Source organism: Sceloporus occidentalis, unplaced genomic scaffold, assembly GCF_023333645.1.
Source record: "Sceloporus occidentalis isolate IW3139 unplaced genomic scaffold, rSceOcc1.0.p SCAF_9, whole genome shotgun sequence".
Taxonomy (NCBI): domain Eukaryota; kingdom Metazoa; phylum Chordata; class Lepidosauria; order Squamata; family Phrynosomatidae; genus Sceloporus; species Sceloporus occidentalis.
In genome coordinates, this window is record NW_028316989.1 from 7,166,366 (window position 1) to 7,183,307 (window position 16,942).

Sequence of the window (16,942 nt, forward strand, 5' to 3'; positions counted from 1 at the left end):
CAAGAGAGCACACACTACAGGGTAGATATAGCCAAGTATTCATTTATTAACAAAATAAGACTTACCAGAATGGAGCTCATTCACCCAAAAATGATCTGCAGCCTTCCATGCTGCGATAGACTGGGGACTGGGGAGGCTCTCCAAACCCTAATGGCTGTCCCATTTCCATCGGTCAAGAGAAATGGGGCAATGGAGGCCATTAGGGAGGTTTAGGTGGTCATTTTGTTTTTGTTTGGGTATTGTTATTGTTATTATTTTTTTGGTATGTAGATTTGAGTCTACAGTCGAGGGGCATTGGCCACCCCACGGGCGAGCGAGACTCCTTGCAAAGAATCCCAGCTTGAGCTAAGCTAAGCAAAAGTTCTTCATTTGGCGCACATAAAGAAAGTTCTTCCATTCCTGTCCCTCAAGGATGTTTGCCAATGCTTTTTCTTTTTTTAAAAAATAAAATAAAATCCAGATCCTTTTAAAGAAAGGAAAAAAGGAACCAAAGAAAAAAGGGAGAGGTGTGCCGTCGCTGGTGGAATGTCCTTCTTTCCGGATGCCAGTGTCTTCAGCAAAATCCAGGTAAGCAGGCAGATTGGCATCCCAGCTGGCTTTCTCTCTCTCTTTCTTGGGCATCCACTAACTCTGAAAGTGTGGCAAGCTTGGACTTTATAGGAGAGAAAAGACATTGACTTTAGGAGAGCAGGAGTCACACAACCGATCCAGGGCACTTTCTCACAGCACCCCGGCATCAAAGCGGTGGCACATGCCACGGTGGCGCTCTTCTGATCCTGCCGTTAGAACAAAGCTGTGGGCGTCTCCCGTTTTTGACTTGACCACCCGCCACCCTTTTTCCTTTGAACATGATACAAAGGAGGAAAAAGAAATAAAAGACATTACATTTCTGGTAACTATACAAAAGGAAGAGAAACTGAATTTTTTTGTTGTTTAAAAAAAGGGTTAAAAACAAAAGAAAGGAGCAGAGGGAGAAATGCATTTTGTTGAGATTCATGCAAAACAGTTCACGGGGACTGGGAGATATTGTTTTTAAAACATAAAAAGAGAGGGGAAAAAGAAGAGAAAACCACCATCAAGAACCCCCCCCCCCCACACACACCTGCAAAATGAAAAATTAAGTTGGGTATTTTTGTTGGTTTGGAGACACTTTTTTTTTGCATACCATCGATTCATTGGTGTATTAATGCACTTCGATTCCCAGCTTTTTAAGCTAACATACAGTAAATAAATACAAAATCCTGGGCAAGGGCATAAGAGAGGGTGAGGCGATAAGACGCAGGGGGTGGCGAGCTGGAGTTACTGGTATCCAAGTGCGGAGGCTGAGGTTAGTCTTTGGCCATAAAGGGCATAAGGAGAGTAGTAGGGTCCAGCAGTGGGTAAAGAGGGCACCGACAGTGCCCCAGCTGCAGGCAAATGGCTCTTGCCATAAGGATGGTACCGGCTTAGTCCCAAAGTGTGCGGGCTTCTCAAGGAAAAGGAGCCAGGTAAAGAGCTGGGGCTGCCAGGGGCAGTGGGTGGCAGATGGAGGTGGCATGAAGCCGCTGTGCCCAGGCCAGAGGTAGGGTACCCAGCTAAGAGTTTCTCCGCCCCGGGCAGAGTGGTGTGGGTCCGTAAGTGGGCCAAGAGTTCCTCCGAGGTGGCAAACCTCTTGTCGCAGGGTCCACTGGCCGACACCCAGTTGCATATGTGGCTGAGGGCATCATTTTGGATCATGAAGCCGTAGGTGTAGAGTGGGTGGCCTGGCAGGCTCGGGGTGGCACTGGAAGAGAGGGCAGTGTGGAGCGGGTGAGTGGGGTAGACTAGCGGGTAACCATTTTTCAGGCTGCTGGCCGGGTCATGGACGCAGCTGGAGCAGTTGCTGGTGCCCAAGTGGGAGGCGCTGTGGTAGCTGAGGCAATAGGGGTCTCGGCATAATCCTTGCATGAAGGAAGGCGGGGAGGCCCCTGTCAAAGGGCTGGAGCTGGGGGGCTTCCCTGGCAAGCCCAAGGCCCCCGGCAACTGACTGCTCACCAGGCTGGGCTTGGTAGGATCCAAAGTGGGCATGAACTGAGATGGATAGCCCGCATAGGCCCCGACAATGGAGCCGTGGTAGCCGATGCCGGAAGGGGGCAAGGGGAAGACTGAGTGGCCCGGCTTGTAAGGGGAGACTGGAGCCACATGGCCCGGGGCTGCCAAAGATGGAGGGGGCTCCGATTTACGTCCAGTGCCAGCCTCAACGACATGAGTTCCTCCAGGCTCGTTGCTGTTGCCCTCTGGGGTGGCTTTGCCCATCATGTCGGGCTCCTTTTTCTCCTCAGGGCCTTTGCAATCCGCCTGTTGGGGGGAACTGCCCCGGGAGGAGCCCCCAGGAGAAGAGGAAGCCGAGGAAGAAGAAGCAACAGTGTGAGGAGGAGGGAATGGCGGGCAATTGGTGCTGGGCACACGGAAGCCGGCCTTCTCGGCTCCTTGGCTGGATGCCCCTACGGCTCCTCCATCCTTCCTTGGCTCCCCTCCTCCTCCTCCGCTGCTGCTGCCTCCTTTGGCATAAGGCTTGAAGCTGGACTTGTCCTCGACAGGAGGGTCGCCCAGTTGCTTGAGGGCAGCGGTGGCCGGGCGGCTGCTGGACTCCTTCTCTGTTCCAGAGAGGCCTGACGAAGCTCCGGCGTTGAGTTTGGAAGCTGGCGGGGGATCCGGCTTGCCAATCTGGGAGCAGGTTTGGGCCAAGAGTGCCAAGGGGCTCTTTTTGGCGTCCAGCTGGAAAAGAAAAAGCAGGGAAGAGGAGAAAGAGAAAGAGAAGCGGTCAGACCTGCCCTGTCCCAAAAGGAGGTCCACCCTCGGGCTTTCCCCCCTTCCTTCCTTCCTTCCTTCCTTCCTTCCTTCCTTCCTTCCTCTTTCCCTCTCTCCGGCCACTTCTTCTTCAAGGCTTTTCCAATGAAGGAGACCCTCTTAGCCCTCCTTGGAAGAAACCTTGCATAGAAAACCCTAAGAGAGGCTTGCTAGATGTTGAAAAGGACTGGAAGGTGCCCAACAAAATGAGCTAGGTTTTTTTCTGAGGGGGGCTGCCCTTGCCCTCCGAGGGTCAGTGGGACTCAGCTGAAGGGGGTTCTGGGGCTGAGCCTGATCCTCCTTCGAAACTGAGAGAGTGTGACTCCTGCAAGGGCAACTCAGGAGCCTGACCCTCCTTTGAGGCAAAGACTTTCCGGGGGGGGGGGGCTTCCCATGGCTGAGCCTTATCATCCTTTGAAGCCGAGTCAGTCTGACTTGCCCAAGGGCACCCTGGGAACCTTTGAGGCTGAGACAGTGTGGCTCATCTCAAGTCACTCTGTGGGGTCCCATGGCTGAGCCTGACCCTCCTTTTGGGGCTGAGACAGTGTGACTCCCCCAAGGGGGTGTCTTAATGAACTCCCCTCCCTTTTCCAGACACAACCGGGCTGAAGGAGTCTCCTTTCCACTCCTGCTGCCTGCCTTCTTCCCTTCCTTCCTCCTTCTCTCCCTCCCTTCTTTCTTTCTTTCCTCCCTCCCTTCTTCCTCCCTCGCCTCAGGCGGCTGAGAAACCTGGGACGGCTCTTAGCCCCCCAAAACCTCCAAACCCCCAAAAGTGTCTCCAGGAACCTGATCTTGGGGCGCCTGGGGATGGGGGTTGGATCCTGGTTCCACTGCCTTGCTCCAAGGCTCAGCAAGGTCCATAGCCTTGAGCCAGGGCAATGATGAAAGCGGGATGGAAGCGGGCTGCTTACCTCGATGGGGCTGACCGGGGTGGAGGAGAGGGGCTGGAGGTATTCCGGGTGGAGGAGGTGTCCTCCGTGGGCGCTGAGCATCTTCAGCAGCCGGATGGGGAGCCGCTTGGCTTGGCGCTGGGGGTCCTCCGGAGGGAGCGGGGAGGAAGGGGGCTCCGCGGGGAGGAGGCTGCTCTGGGCTTGGTCTGCAGCAGCGGCGGAGCCAGCGCTCATTTGGGGCAGCAGCAGCAGCAGCAGCAGCAGCAGCCGCCCAGGGGCCCGAGGGGAGAGCGGGGCAGAAGCCAGAGCCCCCGGGACCCGCGCCCTCCGCCGATCCCCGGAGCAGAAGCCGCCCTGCTGCCTGCCTCTGTCCAAGGCGAAGAAGAAGGAGAAGGAGAAGAAGAGCTGGGATCTGCAGTTCCCCTCCAAGGCAATGGCCCAGCCCTCCAATCGGGGAAGGGCCAGCAGAAAGGGGCGGGGATCAAGCAGGGAGGGAGGGAGGGAGGGAGGGAAGGAGGAGGCAGTGCTGCCTAGTGGGAAGGGAGGAGAGGCTGCAAGGGAGCGCCTGCTTCCTCTCTCTTTCGCCTTGGGATGCCTTCCGCATTGCAAAAACGAACAGGGTTGAGACTGCTCTAACTGCCCTGGATGATGATGATTTGTATGCTCTCTCTCTCTCTCTCTCAATCTCTCTCTCTTTCTCTTCTCTCCTTCTTTGCTCCCAGATTGTCTTTTGACATCTCGCAGGATGCCTTCCGCATTGCGGAGACGAACCGGTTTGAGACCGCCATAACTGCCCCTGATCATCATCATCATCTTCATCATCATCATCTGTATTCCCTCTCTTCTCCCAGAACTTGGACCCCAGAGGGGCATCACAGTCTTAAAAGGAGAGGCTATGGAATATTGGGAACGGTACTTTGTTCCTTCACCAAAGCTGCGTCCGCATCACAGGAAAGATCCGCTTTGAGACCGCAAGGGAAGCCTGAGAACTGTAGTTTGCGCTGAGGCCAGGGCTTTCTGATAGAGAAGGCTGAATGGCTCACAAAACGACAGTTCCCAGGATTCCCTAGCACTGAGCCAGGGCAGTTAAAGCGGTCTCAAACTGGAGCGTGTCCTCCATTTCCACTTTGGAAATTTGGGAATCCAAATAGCCTCCATTTTGAGCAGGGCTGAAAAGCATGCATTTATATTTGTAGGAGTGTCCTCCATTTTCCTCCCATGTCCTCCATTTCCACCTTCCGTCCAAGAAGAATTCCCAAATGGCCTCCATTTTGAGCAGGGCTGAAAAGCATGTCTTTTTATGATTGTAGAAGTGCCTTGAGCTTTGCTTTGGGCATGTCCTCCATTTTCCTCCTATGTCCTTTGGTCCAGGAGGAATCCCCAAAGGTCCTCCATTTTGAGCAGGACTAAGGAGCACACATTTATAGTCGTTGGAGTGTCTTGAGCTTTGAGCTGGTCGCGTCCTCCATTCCCACCTGGAGCAAATTTGGGAATCCAAATGGTCTCCATTTTGAGCAGGAATAAGAAGCATGCATTGATATTTTGTTTTGAGTGTCTTGGTCTTTGATTTGGGCATGTCCTCTTTCTTTTCTCCTATCCCCTTCCTGACTTTTCTTTCTCCTCTCAGTGGGCTGCTAGAAGAAGAGACAGATCCCTCTTGCCAGAAGGTAGAACCAATCCCTAGTAGAGGACTTTTGCACCTAGGTTGAGGTCCATGAGCAACCCTAAGGCCACAAGGAGCCCACCATGATCTGGATGAGCGGATCCTAAACTCTGTTCCTCCAGATGTTTTGGACTTCAGCTCCCAGAATCCTTGACCATTGGCTAAGGTGGTTGAGACGTCTCAGAGTTGAAGTCCAAAATACCTGGAGAACCAGAGTTTGGCAACCACTGATCTAGACGTGAAGTATATGGGAATTGTTGTTGTTGTGTGCCTTCAAGTTGTTTCCGACTTGTGACAACCCTAAGGTGAACTAATCATGAGGTTACCTTGGCATGATTTGTTCAGAGGAGGTTTGCCATTGCCTTCCTCTGAGGCTGAGAGAGTGTGACTTGCCCAAAGATAATAGATTTTAATGGCCAAGCAAGGATCTGAATACTGGTTTCCTAGCATCCTAGTCCAACACTCAGACTACAACACCACACTGGTTTTACCTCTTGGTATATCAGGCAGCTGCCGTGGAAAGCGAGTTTAGATTTTAGAAGCTGATGGGCCCATAGGATTTCGGAAGACGAAAGAAATGAAAACACACACATTAGTCGGCCCTAAATATCGCAAACTTCTTGTAGGCTAGAATGAGATTCTTAAGGGCTGGAGGGAAAAAAGTAATCATGGGTTGCCTGAGAATAATTCAGTGCAGAGATAGAATCAAGCAGTGGTCAGGTAGATGGATGAGTATTGCAGACAAGTGGAAAGCGGGCATGACTGGCATCGGAAAAAAGAATGGCTATAGGCGCAGCAAAGAATACTGCCGTAAATCTTTCCTGTTAGGCATGGATTCGTAGGCATCGGTTTTGAAGTGGCGGCTGATACTGTGAAGCCACTGGGAACTGGGTGGATTTTGTCAATGTTTTTGAGACACACAAAACAGGTGTGCACACACATCCACACCTTCAAAAACTTGAACTCTGGATGGAATGAAAAGGTTGACAGGACAAAACCGAGTGTACAAAGCCAGACTTGGTTAAGGAAGATCAGCAGGGGGTGACTCCAGAGCAGTTATCACCATCATAAAATAGTCCTGCAAATCATCCCAAATACTGTGTTTGTATACTTTTAGTGTTTCTATGCACAGGATCTAATATTTTATTTCTGCTGGTGGAGGCTGCTTTTGACAATCAGACTACTCACTCCCCTTTGCAGCTCCCAATGTGACCTAAAAATATAGTTTGGGGGGTTGCATTTCCTTGAAATAGAAATGGATTTCCCGGTGACACAAAACAGACTGTCTTGTCACGTGTGTCACGTGTGTCAACACATGTGTCCCAGCAAGTTTGAGCCCCCTGCAGAAACCACCCCTTGAACCATTTGGGATCCCTTCTCCACCGTTTAGTGAGACCCCATCCCCCAAACTATTAAAAGTCCATTTTAAACATTGCATTTGCACTACCAAAGGCATGAAGGTTTACGTTACAATCGTCACACGATGTTACTGGAAAGATAAATTAATTAGAAGCAACTCCTTATTTAAAAACCGGTTACTTCTTAGCTCTAGTTTTGACAGCCATCATGGCGTCGGTCACACGGATTCCTATTTATAAAGGAAGCATTATATCAGGCAGCACAGGCTGAACCAATCTGTCAGCCCCGTCGACCAAGAAAAGTGAAAGGGCAAACGCACGGTACATTCAGGCTGATGTCATTGCCACAATCCTTTCTGAAACACACAATAAAATTGAGATCAAGGCTTATCTGGAACACATTACCCATCCAAACCCCCCAGTAAACCTGCCTTTCTGATTGGCACGGCATACCACTAACAGATTTATAACTCAGATTGTTTGACAGTTTCCCATTTCCTTTCCTGCCTTTCGAAGTGACGGCATAGGATTTGCCAAGGGAACGCCACACGGCAATTGTTGGCTGCATGGCTGGGCAGCCGGTAGAGGAACAGACTTCTGGGAGAGAGTTGTCGTAACTGTGAGCAGACACTTTGCAGGCCTCTGAGCTTCCATTCCTGGGAAACTGGAGTCCTCTTCTCCCTCCCTCCCTCCCTCCGTTTCATTGTGGAAGGCAGGTTTTAGGTTACATAGCTACCTCGAGCAGGAAAAAAGGAAAAAGAAAAAGGGAGAGCAAGCGAACTGTATAATTAATCATATTAGATCCTGGCAGATACTTTGGTCTGCAACAAGGTTGCTATTATTAAGTGCATGCGGCCACCCATTACAGCCAAGGCCCACGTGCTCAGAAGTTCTGGGAAGAAGGATTTGGCAGTCTTTCCCCCAGCGGAGAAAGGACTGTCACATGGCATGCTTCAAGTACCACTTTCTCAACCGCAATCAATCACGCCGCTTGTCAGATCTGTCAGTTCTACCTCATTGTGAGACTTGACTCCGAAAGTGACCGCAAGCTTGATTTGATCCGAAAAGCAAAGGCGGAAAAGGGAGGCCTTTGCATTCTTCCTCCTCCCCTCCTTTTTCTTTCTTTCTTTCAAAGGAGAAGCTGTTCAAGTACACAAGAGAACAGAGTTGGGAAAACTTACTCTGGAGGGAGGCTATAGTTCTTCAGTGGCTACGCTGGCTCATTCTGGGAGCGGGATTCTCAGAATTATAGGCCCTCAAAGTATTTTTTCCCCAGGTTTTGAAACAAGAGCAGAACCAAGGAAAAGACACACAGGGGCAAGGGACCAGCAAAACAGAACATAGCGATTGCTTAAGAGAAATTCAAGCTGGCAGACAACTTTGGACAAATATGCACATACCACAAACGGGGTAGGTTTCACCTGTGATGGATGTCCTTGCAAAACTTCCCCCCCCAAAGTCAAAGAGACAAATGAAAGCACATAAAAGGAGAGAGAGTGATTTGTTTACTGTTTCTACATCTTAATAGAACTAGAAAGTGCTGGATGGGGTTCAATGTTGAATATTCTGTTGCTTCCACCTCAGGCATGCTGGACAAGGACCAAAGAAGAAGGGTGGTGTGTATATACAAGAGAACCCCGTGTTTTCATAACCTCTCTTTTTGCATTGCAGAAGAGATCAGTCCCTGCTCAGTTTTGAAAGCAGGGGCTGAGATCCTGCATCCAAGGATGTGATTTATTATCTGTTGAATCTCAAAATGGGATTCAAGGCAATTTACAATGACTTTAAAAGATTAAGCTTTATTATTTTTTTGCCTACAAAAATGTAAAAAATGAATTACATAACAATATTATTAGTAAAAATAAAGATTAAAAACATAGTTTCCAGTACAAGATTAAAAATACAGCACACCACTTTGCATACACACACTATTGCTCCATAATTAAAATTCAAAGGCCTGTCTGAATAAAACCATCTTCAGAAGGAGAGGAGGAAGAAGGCCAACTGAATCTCCTGTGGAAAGAAGTTCCATATAGCCTGGGAGCAGTTTAGGAGGTGGCTTTTTTCCGAGTTCTTGTCAAATGCTCCTGCAAATGTGGTGGGAATGAGAGAAAGCAGATCTTAAAACTTAAGCTGGCACCTATATGGAGATGCGGTTTTTCAGATAATCTGGACTCATGCTGTATAGCACTTTGAAGGTTAAAACCAGCACTTTGAATTCTGCCTGGAAATGGACAGGTAGCACTGTGGTTAAATGCCTGTACTGCAGCCTGTACTCAAACCATAAGGTTGCGAGTTCAATACTAGCCAAGGGTTCAGGCTTGACTCAGGCCTGCATCCTTCCAAGATTGCTAAAATGAGTACCCAGCTTGTTGGGGTGCCATTAGCTTACAGTTGTAAACCGCATAGAGACTGCTTAAGGGGTTTTAAGCGGTATATGAATAAAGCTGCTAGCTGCTATTGCTAGCCAGGGAAGTTGTTTCAACAGGGGAGTAACATAATTGTGTAACCAGCCCCAGTTGATAGCTGGGCCACAACATTTGGACCTGTTGGAGTTTCTGAATCATTTCCAAAGGCAGCCCCAGTTAGAGACCCTTGCAGCAGTCCAAACGGGATATAATCAAGGCATGTGACACTACAGTCAGATTTGTAACTGTCTGATGATATAGTTACATGATACACAACTGTTCTAGTGAATTGCAATAATTTTTGAGGGGCGATGCACAATAGGGGCCTTGTTGTGCAAGGAAGGATTCATGGCGCTGTGATGAACATAACCCATGATGTCCCTGGTGGATCTGCTTGTGGAATGGTTCTGAAGATGTAGCTATGCCTTGGGTCTCCTCCTTACAATATGAACTTTGTGTAATGGTGCAATTCAGCTTGATGTGATGCCGTGTCGATTTACAATGATGTGACTATCTGACAGGATGCCAGCCAGCACATCTTTCCAACAAGACAACCAGCATGTTGTAGGATTCAGGAGTAGAAAAGTTTTCACTAATTTTCTTCTTGAAGTAAGGAATGAATAATTGCGAGAAAGTCTTTGGAAAACTGTTCAGTTTTCAAAGCAGATTTGAGACTTGGGACTCATTTTGTGCAAAATTTGTATGCAGTTGTTTTGTGCAGATGATGTTGTTTTCTGCCCAAATCAACCAGGTGCAAATTTTACTCAGATGTCCTCACCTGCAAAGATTCTTTTTAGTCCAGAATTCTTTTTGTCAGGCTTTCTCAGTCTCATGTGAAAAAGATGTTTTCAACCATTTTTAAAGAATATTTTTGAATATCCCTTCCAGGATGATGAAGTTGTGGCCATTTTTAATTTGAAATAAAACTATATTGAGCTTGCAAACAAGAGGAGAGTTAAGGAAACAGAAGCAGCCATAACCAGAAGGCTGTTCCCAATATATTGACAACAAGAAAAATGGTCAGGGGTCTGCAGAGCTAAGATGACATCTAAAGATCAAAGATGAAGATGAGCATTGCTTCTGATTATATATATATATATATATATATATATATATATATATATTCTGATCTCGTCTTTCTGAATACATCATTAACCACGTGGAAGTTAACTCTTCACCCATTACATTAGCTAGTAAAGCTAATGCTTTGTATATGAATTGTCCCAGGTTCAGTCTCTGACATCTCCAGGTAGGACTGGGAAATATTCCAGTCTGAAACCCCAGGGAGAAATTGTCAATCAATATGGATAATTATTAGTATTAGTATGCTGCTTGGCATAATACATTCTTTTAACTTAAATCTCAGTGTCAAACAAGATGGATCAGTAGTCTAATTGGTACAAGAGACTTCGCTCTGTTCCTATTGCATAGTTTTGTGAATGCTTGTTTTATTAAAAAAGGATCAAAATAGAAATTGTCTCTAATTTTAGAAAAAGAAGGAAAAACTGAAAACAAACCCTGAATATTAAATAATAGAATACATTGCCACACTGCCAGTTTTTAAGAATGATGTTCTAGAAGGATTTAATAAACTAGTATTTAACCACAAAAAAATTGTTACACGCATGGGTTGACCCAGTAAGGACTTTCCTTGCACTAAAAGCTCTGTTTGTGTTACTCAGGGTTGTAATAGGAATGTTAAGATCTATCATGTGCTCAGTTTCCAGAGTGGTTCCGCCCTCACTTCCTAATGCCACATGGATAACGTTCACACATGTGCAGAAATGGCTGTGTTTAATTCTAAATTGGACTGTTGACCATGTGCTATAGGATTAGGCAAAAATATTTCCAAGACTTCCTTGGAGGCAAAGTAGATGTGTATGCTCACTTTGTGGGGCTGTTACCTGCTTTCCCCTTGGGTGGCAACCCTAGTACCCCCCGCCCCCAATTTCTTGATACTAAGTCATCTGTTATAAATTCTAATCAACCAATCTAGCGGTTTAACATTAAATAAGTGCATATATTTAGGGTGTCACCTTATGAGTTTGCATCCCCTGTGATACCCCCCTAGTGAGACCCCTGCTTACAGGTGCAAGCAACCTCATTGGCACTCAAGTAAACACATTTCATGTAGCAGCTTGGATTTTGCTCCATGGATCCCAGCTCCATCCCATGAGGAATTTTGTTTTTTGATCCTCCGTTTTTAAGATCTTTCAGCAACTTGAAATTAAGATGTTGGAAGGATTGCCTTGTTGAACATATAGATTAGGGTGTCTGTCAAGCCTTGTACATATTTCTAGCCCAATTCCAACAATTTAATGAGATTCAGCTTTAAAAAAAAAGGAGTGGTTTTTTTTCCATAAGCTTAACTTCTTTCTTCTAAACGCATAAAAATCCCAAGTGATAGCCGGTCTTTGCCCTAATTTTTTGTTTTTATTTTTTAAAAATGAGTGAAAGAAAAGGCAAAGCATGCTGTAAGTAAGTGATGGCAAGAGACCACTGGAAAAGGTCCATCAATAACAGACCTGTCTACAGAGTCACTAACACAGGAAACATGTCAGTAATGATGGATAAAAGGGTAATACTGGCTTCCCAAAGTGATTTCTGTGGTGGCTGTTGCCCTAGCTTTTGAAGGAAGCTATCATCATCTGCGGCAAACCTATGTTTTCTCATTACACATATCCTAAAACAGTGGTTTTCAAAACATTTCAGGTCTTTGAAATGTCTTTTGTGTATGTGGAATGTTTCTAGAATGGTGGAACAAGGCCAGAGATATTGGGCAAAATGACTGATTGTGCAAAATGACAGCCAAAGACATCATGCCACTGAGGCAAAAGGCAAGATGTGGTCCACCTCTGTTTCATGAGCAGAAGCCGGTAGGACTGGCAGTCAAATCTTACTTTAATATCGCCAGTGACATAAGGACTTCCATCAGAGCTGGGGGCAGCAGACTACAGTCATCCCTCCATTTGTGCAGACTTTGGATCTGCATCCCTCACTTACTCATGAGGGGCAAACAGAGAGACTTAAAATGGGGTGAGTGCCCATGGTGTGTGCCTGCGAGGCCCGTGGTGCCACACCTCCATTCAAACCAATAGAGTTTGATATCGGCGGATTTCTGTATTCATGGCGGGGGGGGGGGGTCCGGAATGGATTCCCCACAAAAATGGAAGGGTGACTGTACTTTCACACCATCCAACTGTCCTGGTTTGGCAGGGACAATAACTTTATTATGGTCAAAAACCAGCAAAAGGGACAACCCCAATTTATCCACTGTCCTCCCATTTTTCAGCTGCTTATAAAATGTCCAAGTCTCTCTCCTCTTTCTACTGTCTCCCTTTGTCTTCAACTTGAATCAGTCGCTACACACGGAGTTCAAAGTACAATTTCCATGCAATTAATTCAGTGGAGGAGGAGGACAGGAGGGGCAAAACGTCCCCTTCCCTGTAGACTCTGGCAAAGGCAAACTGCTGCAGCCGGTCCTAGCTTGTGTGTTCTGCCCCATTAATAACTTTTGCCATCCTAACCATGCTTTGATGGCCACACATTTCCCAATTTTTCTGTATGAAATGCAGTGATGTATTCAAGTCTTTTACTCCAAGTCTCAAGTCTCTACTTTCACTGGTGAAACGTGGGAAGATATATATTTTAGGGGGTTCAGAATAGGCTGTGTGGCACAAACTGGAGTCCTGCAGCAGAGGAATGGCCAGAGTGCTTAACAGGAATTGGTGTGGATCTGCAACTGTTGCCCCCAGTATCTTCCACCTGAGGCAGCTGCTTCATTTTCCAAATGTTGGACACAGTCCTAAGAAGCACAGTCCAAATCTGGTGAGGGCCACTATTACAGAAATTCTGGTCTTCCAGAAGTTCAGCTCTTGAGCTAAATTCCATGTCTGCGAAACTCAAGGTGGTGAGTGATAGTAGTGGTGGTGCGGGGCTGTGCTTGTATTTCAGCATCCTGTTGTTAAGATCACACCTGTGCTTTTAAAGAAACACTCTGTGAAGAAAGATACATTATTTTGTCAGACCAGATCCTTTCTCTTACAAGTCTGATTGCAATGTACTGAGGAAGGAAGGAACTGCTGTTTACAGACTTCCTGCAAGAGACTTCCTGGTCCTTTGATCAACTGCTTCCCACCCTGAGTCTTGATATTCCTGATATAACTTGGTTCCTTCATTATTTTCCACATGTCTTGTGATGTTTGCTACAATATCCCCCCTCCCTCCCACCCTACAGAAACTGGAAGGCCTGCTCTTGAAGGCTTCCTGCAAGAGATTCCCTGTTTTTCCCCCCTCCCATAACCTTTGAAGACTGATTCTTTCCCCTCTGTTCCATTTTTTCTCATTCAAAGTGAAATTTCACTGCATTTGCCTATGCTCTTGGAAAAAAGGAAGAAAAATCACCCAAACAGGGTTGCATTTGCTGTTAGAATTATACTTGTCTGAGTGGATATGGACAATTCCAAATATACGTCAACAGCCTCTCTGTCTGAAAAAGGATGACACCCATTGCATGTTGGCTTCATTCAGGGGAGGGCAAGCTTGAAGGATCTGCTTTATTTTCCTTTTTCCTTTTAACCAGAACCCTGAGATCCATGAACTGGCAGTTGGGGCATAAGAGATCAGGGTTAGCCTTATGTATAGGCAGAAGAAATAAGCTACTTTTAACAGCAGATGCTGAGAACGGACAGAAAAGTGTTGAAGAACTATCGTCCATGCAACCTGTCCTCTGTGTTTTCAACTAGCATCCCATTTTCAGTGAAGGATTTGTAAAACATTGAGTAGTCGTAATCAACTAACAGTAGTAGCCATCTAACAAATGGGTAACCCATCTTATGGCAACACAGCCTTAAATCTCATTATTGGGCCCATCTAGAGTAAACTCATTGAATCAGTGGGATTTGCCTATGTGTTGATTTACCATTCCAAAAATTCAATAGTTCTACTCTGTTTGGCACTGACAATTAAGGGTTCAGGTAGAACCAGTAATCTCGAAAGCCAGTAATGTTCCAGTTGTCCAGAGATCTCTTACCAAACCCTCATTTGCACTAATCTCTGGCTTGCCATTCATTCACAGAAATGTACTTGTATGTGTCTGAGAGATAACATGAGATGTATTCTCTGCAACATCTGAAAGCCAAATTCTGGAGATTCTGAGAAAAGAGCAGAACCTTGAAGTAGAACATGTGTCACAAATAGTGTTGCCAGTTCAAGATCACCCCAAAACCTGAGATTTCTGGTTCAAAACCAGAGACCTAGAGATGCCCTCTGGCGATGTTGTTAAGCATTATGCATTAAGTATCAGAGGTCACTTCAAGCGAACAGAGGACTTGAAGGCACATGTGTGCATGCACGCACACGCACACACTTACATACTTTATTATTTGCTCACTTACTGATTCTCATTCAAACACATACATACACAACAGTCATTCTTATTTGAAAATGGAGAAATATTAGATAAAGGGGCTGCTTCCAGATCAAGGTGAAATATGGGGGTTATTCCTTCACATCTTCTTAGGGATAAGGATCATTTAATTTAGCCCACTTGCTTCTAGTTAGAAGGTGGATGCAAAGCAGAGCAGAAGATGAGCAGTTGTAATACGACTGGCAGGAAAGGAAAAAACCCACCTAAGCAAATACACGGACCCCTGGAGAGTCTTCAAATTGGAGCAACAACTGAATTAATCCTTGGAAATTGTAGCAAGCGGCTGCTCTCCTAGGTGAGCCAGAGAATTGCACATAACCCTTTTCTCTTGCCCAAAGCTGATTCCACAAAAACTGGGCTTTCCCACCTGCAGATGACCCATAGAAACTGAAGACTCAGGTTTGCCCCTGAGATCTGGCAATTCTGCTAACATTCTTTAATGGATGATGGATATCATCACAGCTTTCATGGATATCCTCCAAAAGGCCAGGTGGCAGAAGATTTTGAAGTCTATACCAAATTTCTTCTTTTTGTCCATAATATCTGAAGGAGATGGTATCTCATTACCAAATAAGGACAAACCAGAGAGGCTATTATGTTCAAAGTTGAACTATCTGATCATGAGTTACTCTAGCTTCCTGGGCCTCATTCTCACTTACAGATAAATTGGTGTGTGATCTGAATCAATGTATCAATTCAACAGCAGAGTGTGGTTCCCACTACATTTTCCCAATCACATTTCCCCCTCTAAAATAATCCACTTGTGGTTCACATTCATGCATGGATTGATTCAAAATGGATCCGCACCAGCTGGCCACAGTGCAAATTTAAATCGATTCTGATTGCATCTGGTTCACACTTGTGCGGAATTGATTTATCGAAAAAGATGCAGAAAACATCAGTGTCAAAAAGATGTGGGTTAAATGGGTCTAGTGCATGCCCCCTCTCAGAATCACTTCAGGAATTCGGTTTAAGTGGGAACCAGGGTTGTTTGAACCGGTTCAAACTGATTTGCGATCCAGTTTAAAAGGTAGTGGGAATCAGGCCCTGGTTGGGATTATTAGATTTCTTCAGCTCTGAACATTATAGCCTTTCTATTTCTCCTTGTTTGGTACTAGCAATTGAAGAAGGCAGAAGCAGAAATAATTTGTTTATGTTTTATTCTTCAATCCTTTAATTGATTAAAATCTACCATTAATCTAATCTAATCTAATCTAATCTAATCTAATCTAATCTAATCTAATCTAGCACAGGAGCAGGAATCATGTGGACCTTGTTGGACTGCAGCTCCCAGCATTCCTCACCATTGGTTGTATTGGCCAAAGCTGCTGGTAATTGCGAGCCAACATTATTCAGAGGGCTGCATGATTCCTGTCCTGATATAGATGGGAGGGGGGCAGAGAAATGGTGCCACTTTGGAATTTGCTGTCTGAAGCAACAACTTCATGTTGATTCATGGTAATGCTGGCCCAGCCAGCTCAAATTAAGTCCTGAGTCAGGGCCATCTTCCACTTAACTTGGACTGCTGGACCCCAGGCGAGAACATATCATATATCAGCTCCTTTCCTTAATGGAAGGAAGATGACTCAAAGGCTTTTTAGAAGGAGTGGTTTCATTTGCTCTTGGATGTTTGCTATACGCCTTTTTTCATTTTATAGGTAAATCATCATCTATTAGCCTTCCTTTAAACAGGAGGATGGGCGCCTTTACTCAAATCATAACAGTTCCTTTCAGCTGACTTAGTGAAAGAAAATGTGTGTCAGCAGTTCCCTCTCTCCACCATCCTTTTGCTGCCTCCCCAATCCTTGCTGCAAGTTCTACCTTGCACTCTAGAAGGGCCTTGTTTCTTCTTGCCGAACAAGTGCAGAAAGATGATCTTATTTATTGCAGGAGACATGTTTTAAAACAACTGACAAAATTGCAAGATGTAAAATGACAAGCAAAAGAGTTTTTTTTTTCTCTTTTCACCCTTCAAAAAAAACCAAACTGCATAGATTTTTGGCATGAGTAAAAATAGAGTGCTTATTTTAAAGTTGTAATTAGTAAAGATGCCAGCAGAAACTCACAGGGTTCGAGCCTGGGAAGAAACTTGCAAGGCTTGCATTACTCAACTTAAGGAAGAAGCAAGCATTCTGAGCTTCCTAATTCTTCTCTGCTCACCTTAAAATGAGAGGTAGTGATTCCCCCAATCACACTTCTTTCACTTTAATCCACACTAGGCCAGCCCATTTTTAAGGGAAAGTAGTACGGCCCAATTTAAATGGGCCTTTGCACTGCCCCCGTCACGTGCTAGGGGTTGGCCGAGGATGTAGCGTCCATACCAGCCTCGCCCTAGCATGTGATGGGGGCGTCAAAATGGTGGCGCCCTGTACACACGGGTGCCACCA

General features: G+C 45.9%; 1 protein-coding gene across 1 annotated transcript; it reads right to left on the minus strand.

Annotated features, from left to right (window-relative positions):
- Positions 1-560: 560 nt before the first annotated feature.
- Positions 561-3,983, minus strand: ZNF703 (zinc finger protein 703). The gene is made up of 2 exons (XM_089537639.1): positions 3,720-3,983; positions 561-2,736 (listed from the first exon to the last, which is right to left on the minus strand). Exons 1-2 carry the CDS (start codon positions 3,930-3,932, stop codon positions 1,300-1,302), a joined length of 1,650 nt encoding a protein of 549 aa, XP_089393765.1. The 5' UTR covers positions 3,933-3,983; the 3' UTR covers positions 561-1,299.
- Between the last annotated feature and the right edge of the window lie 12,959 nt (positions 3,984-16,942).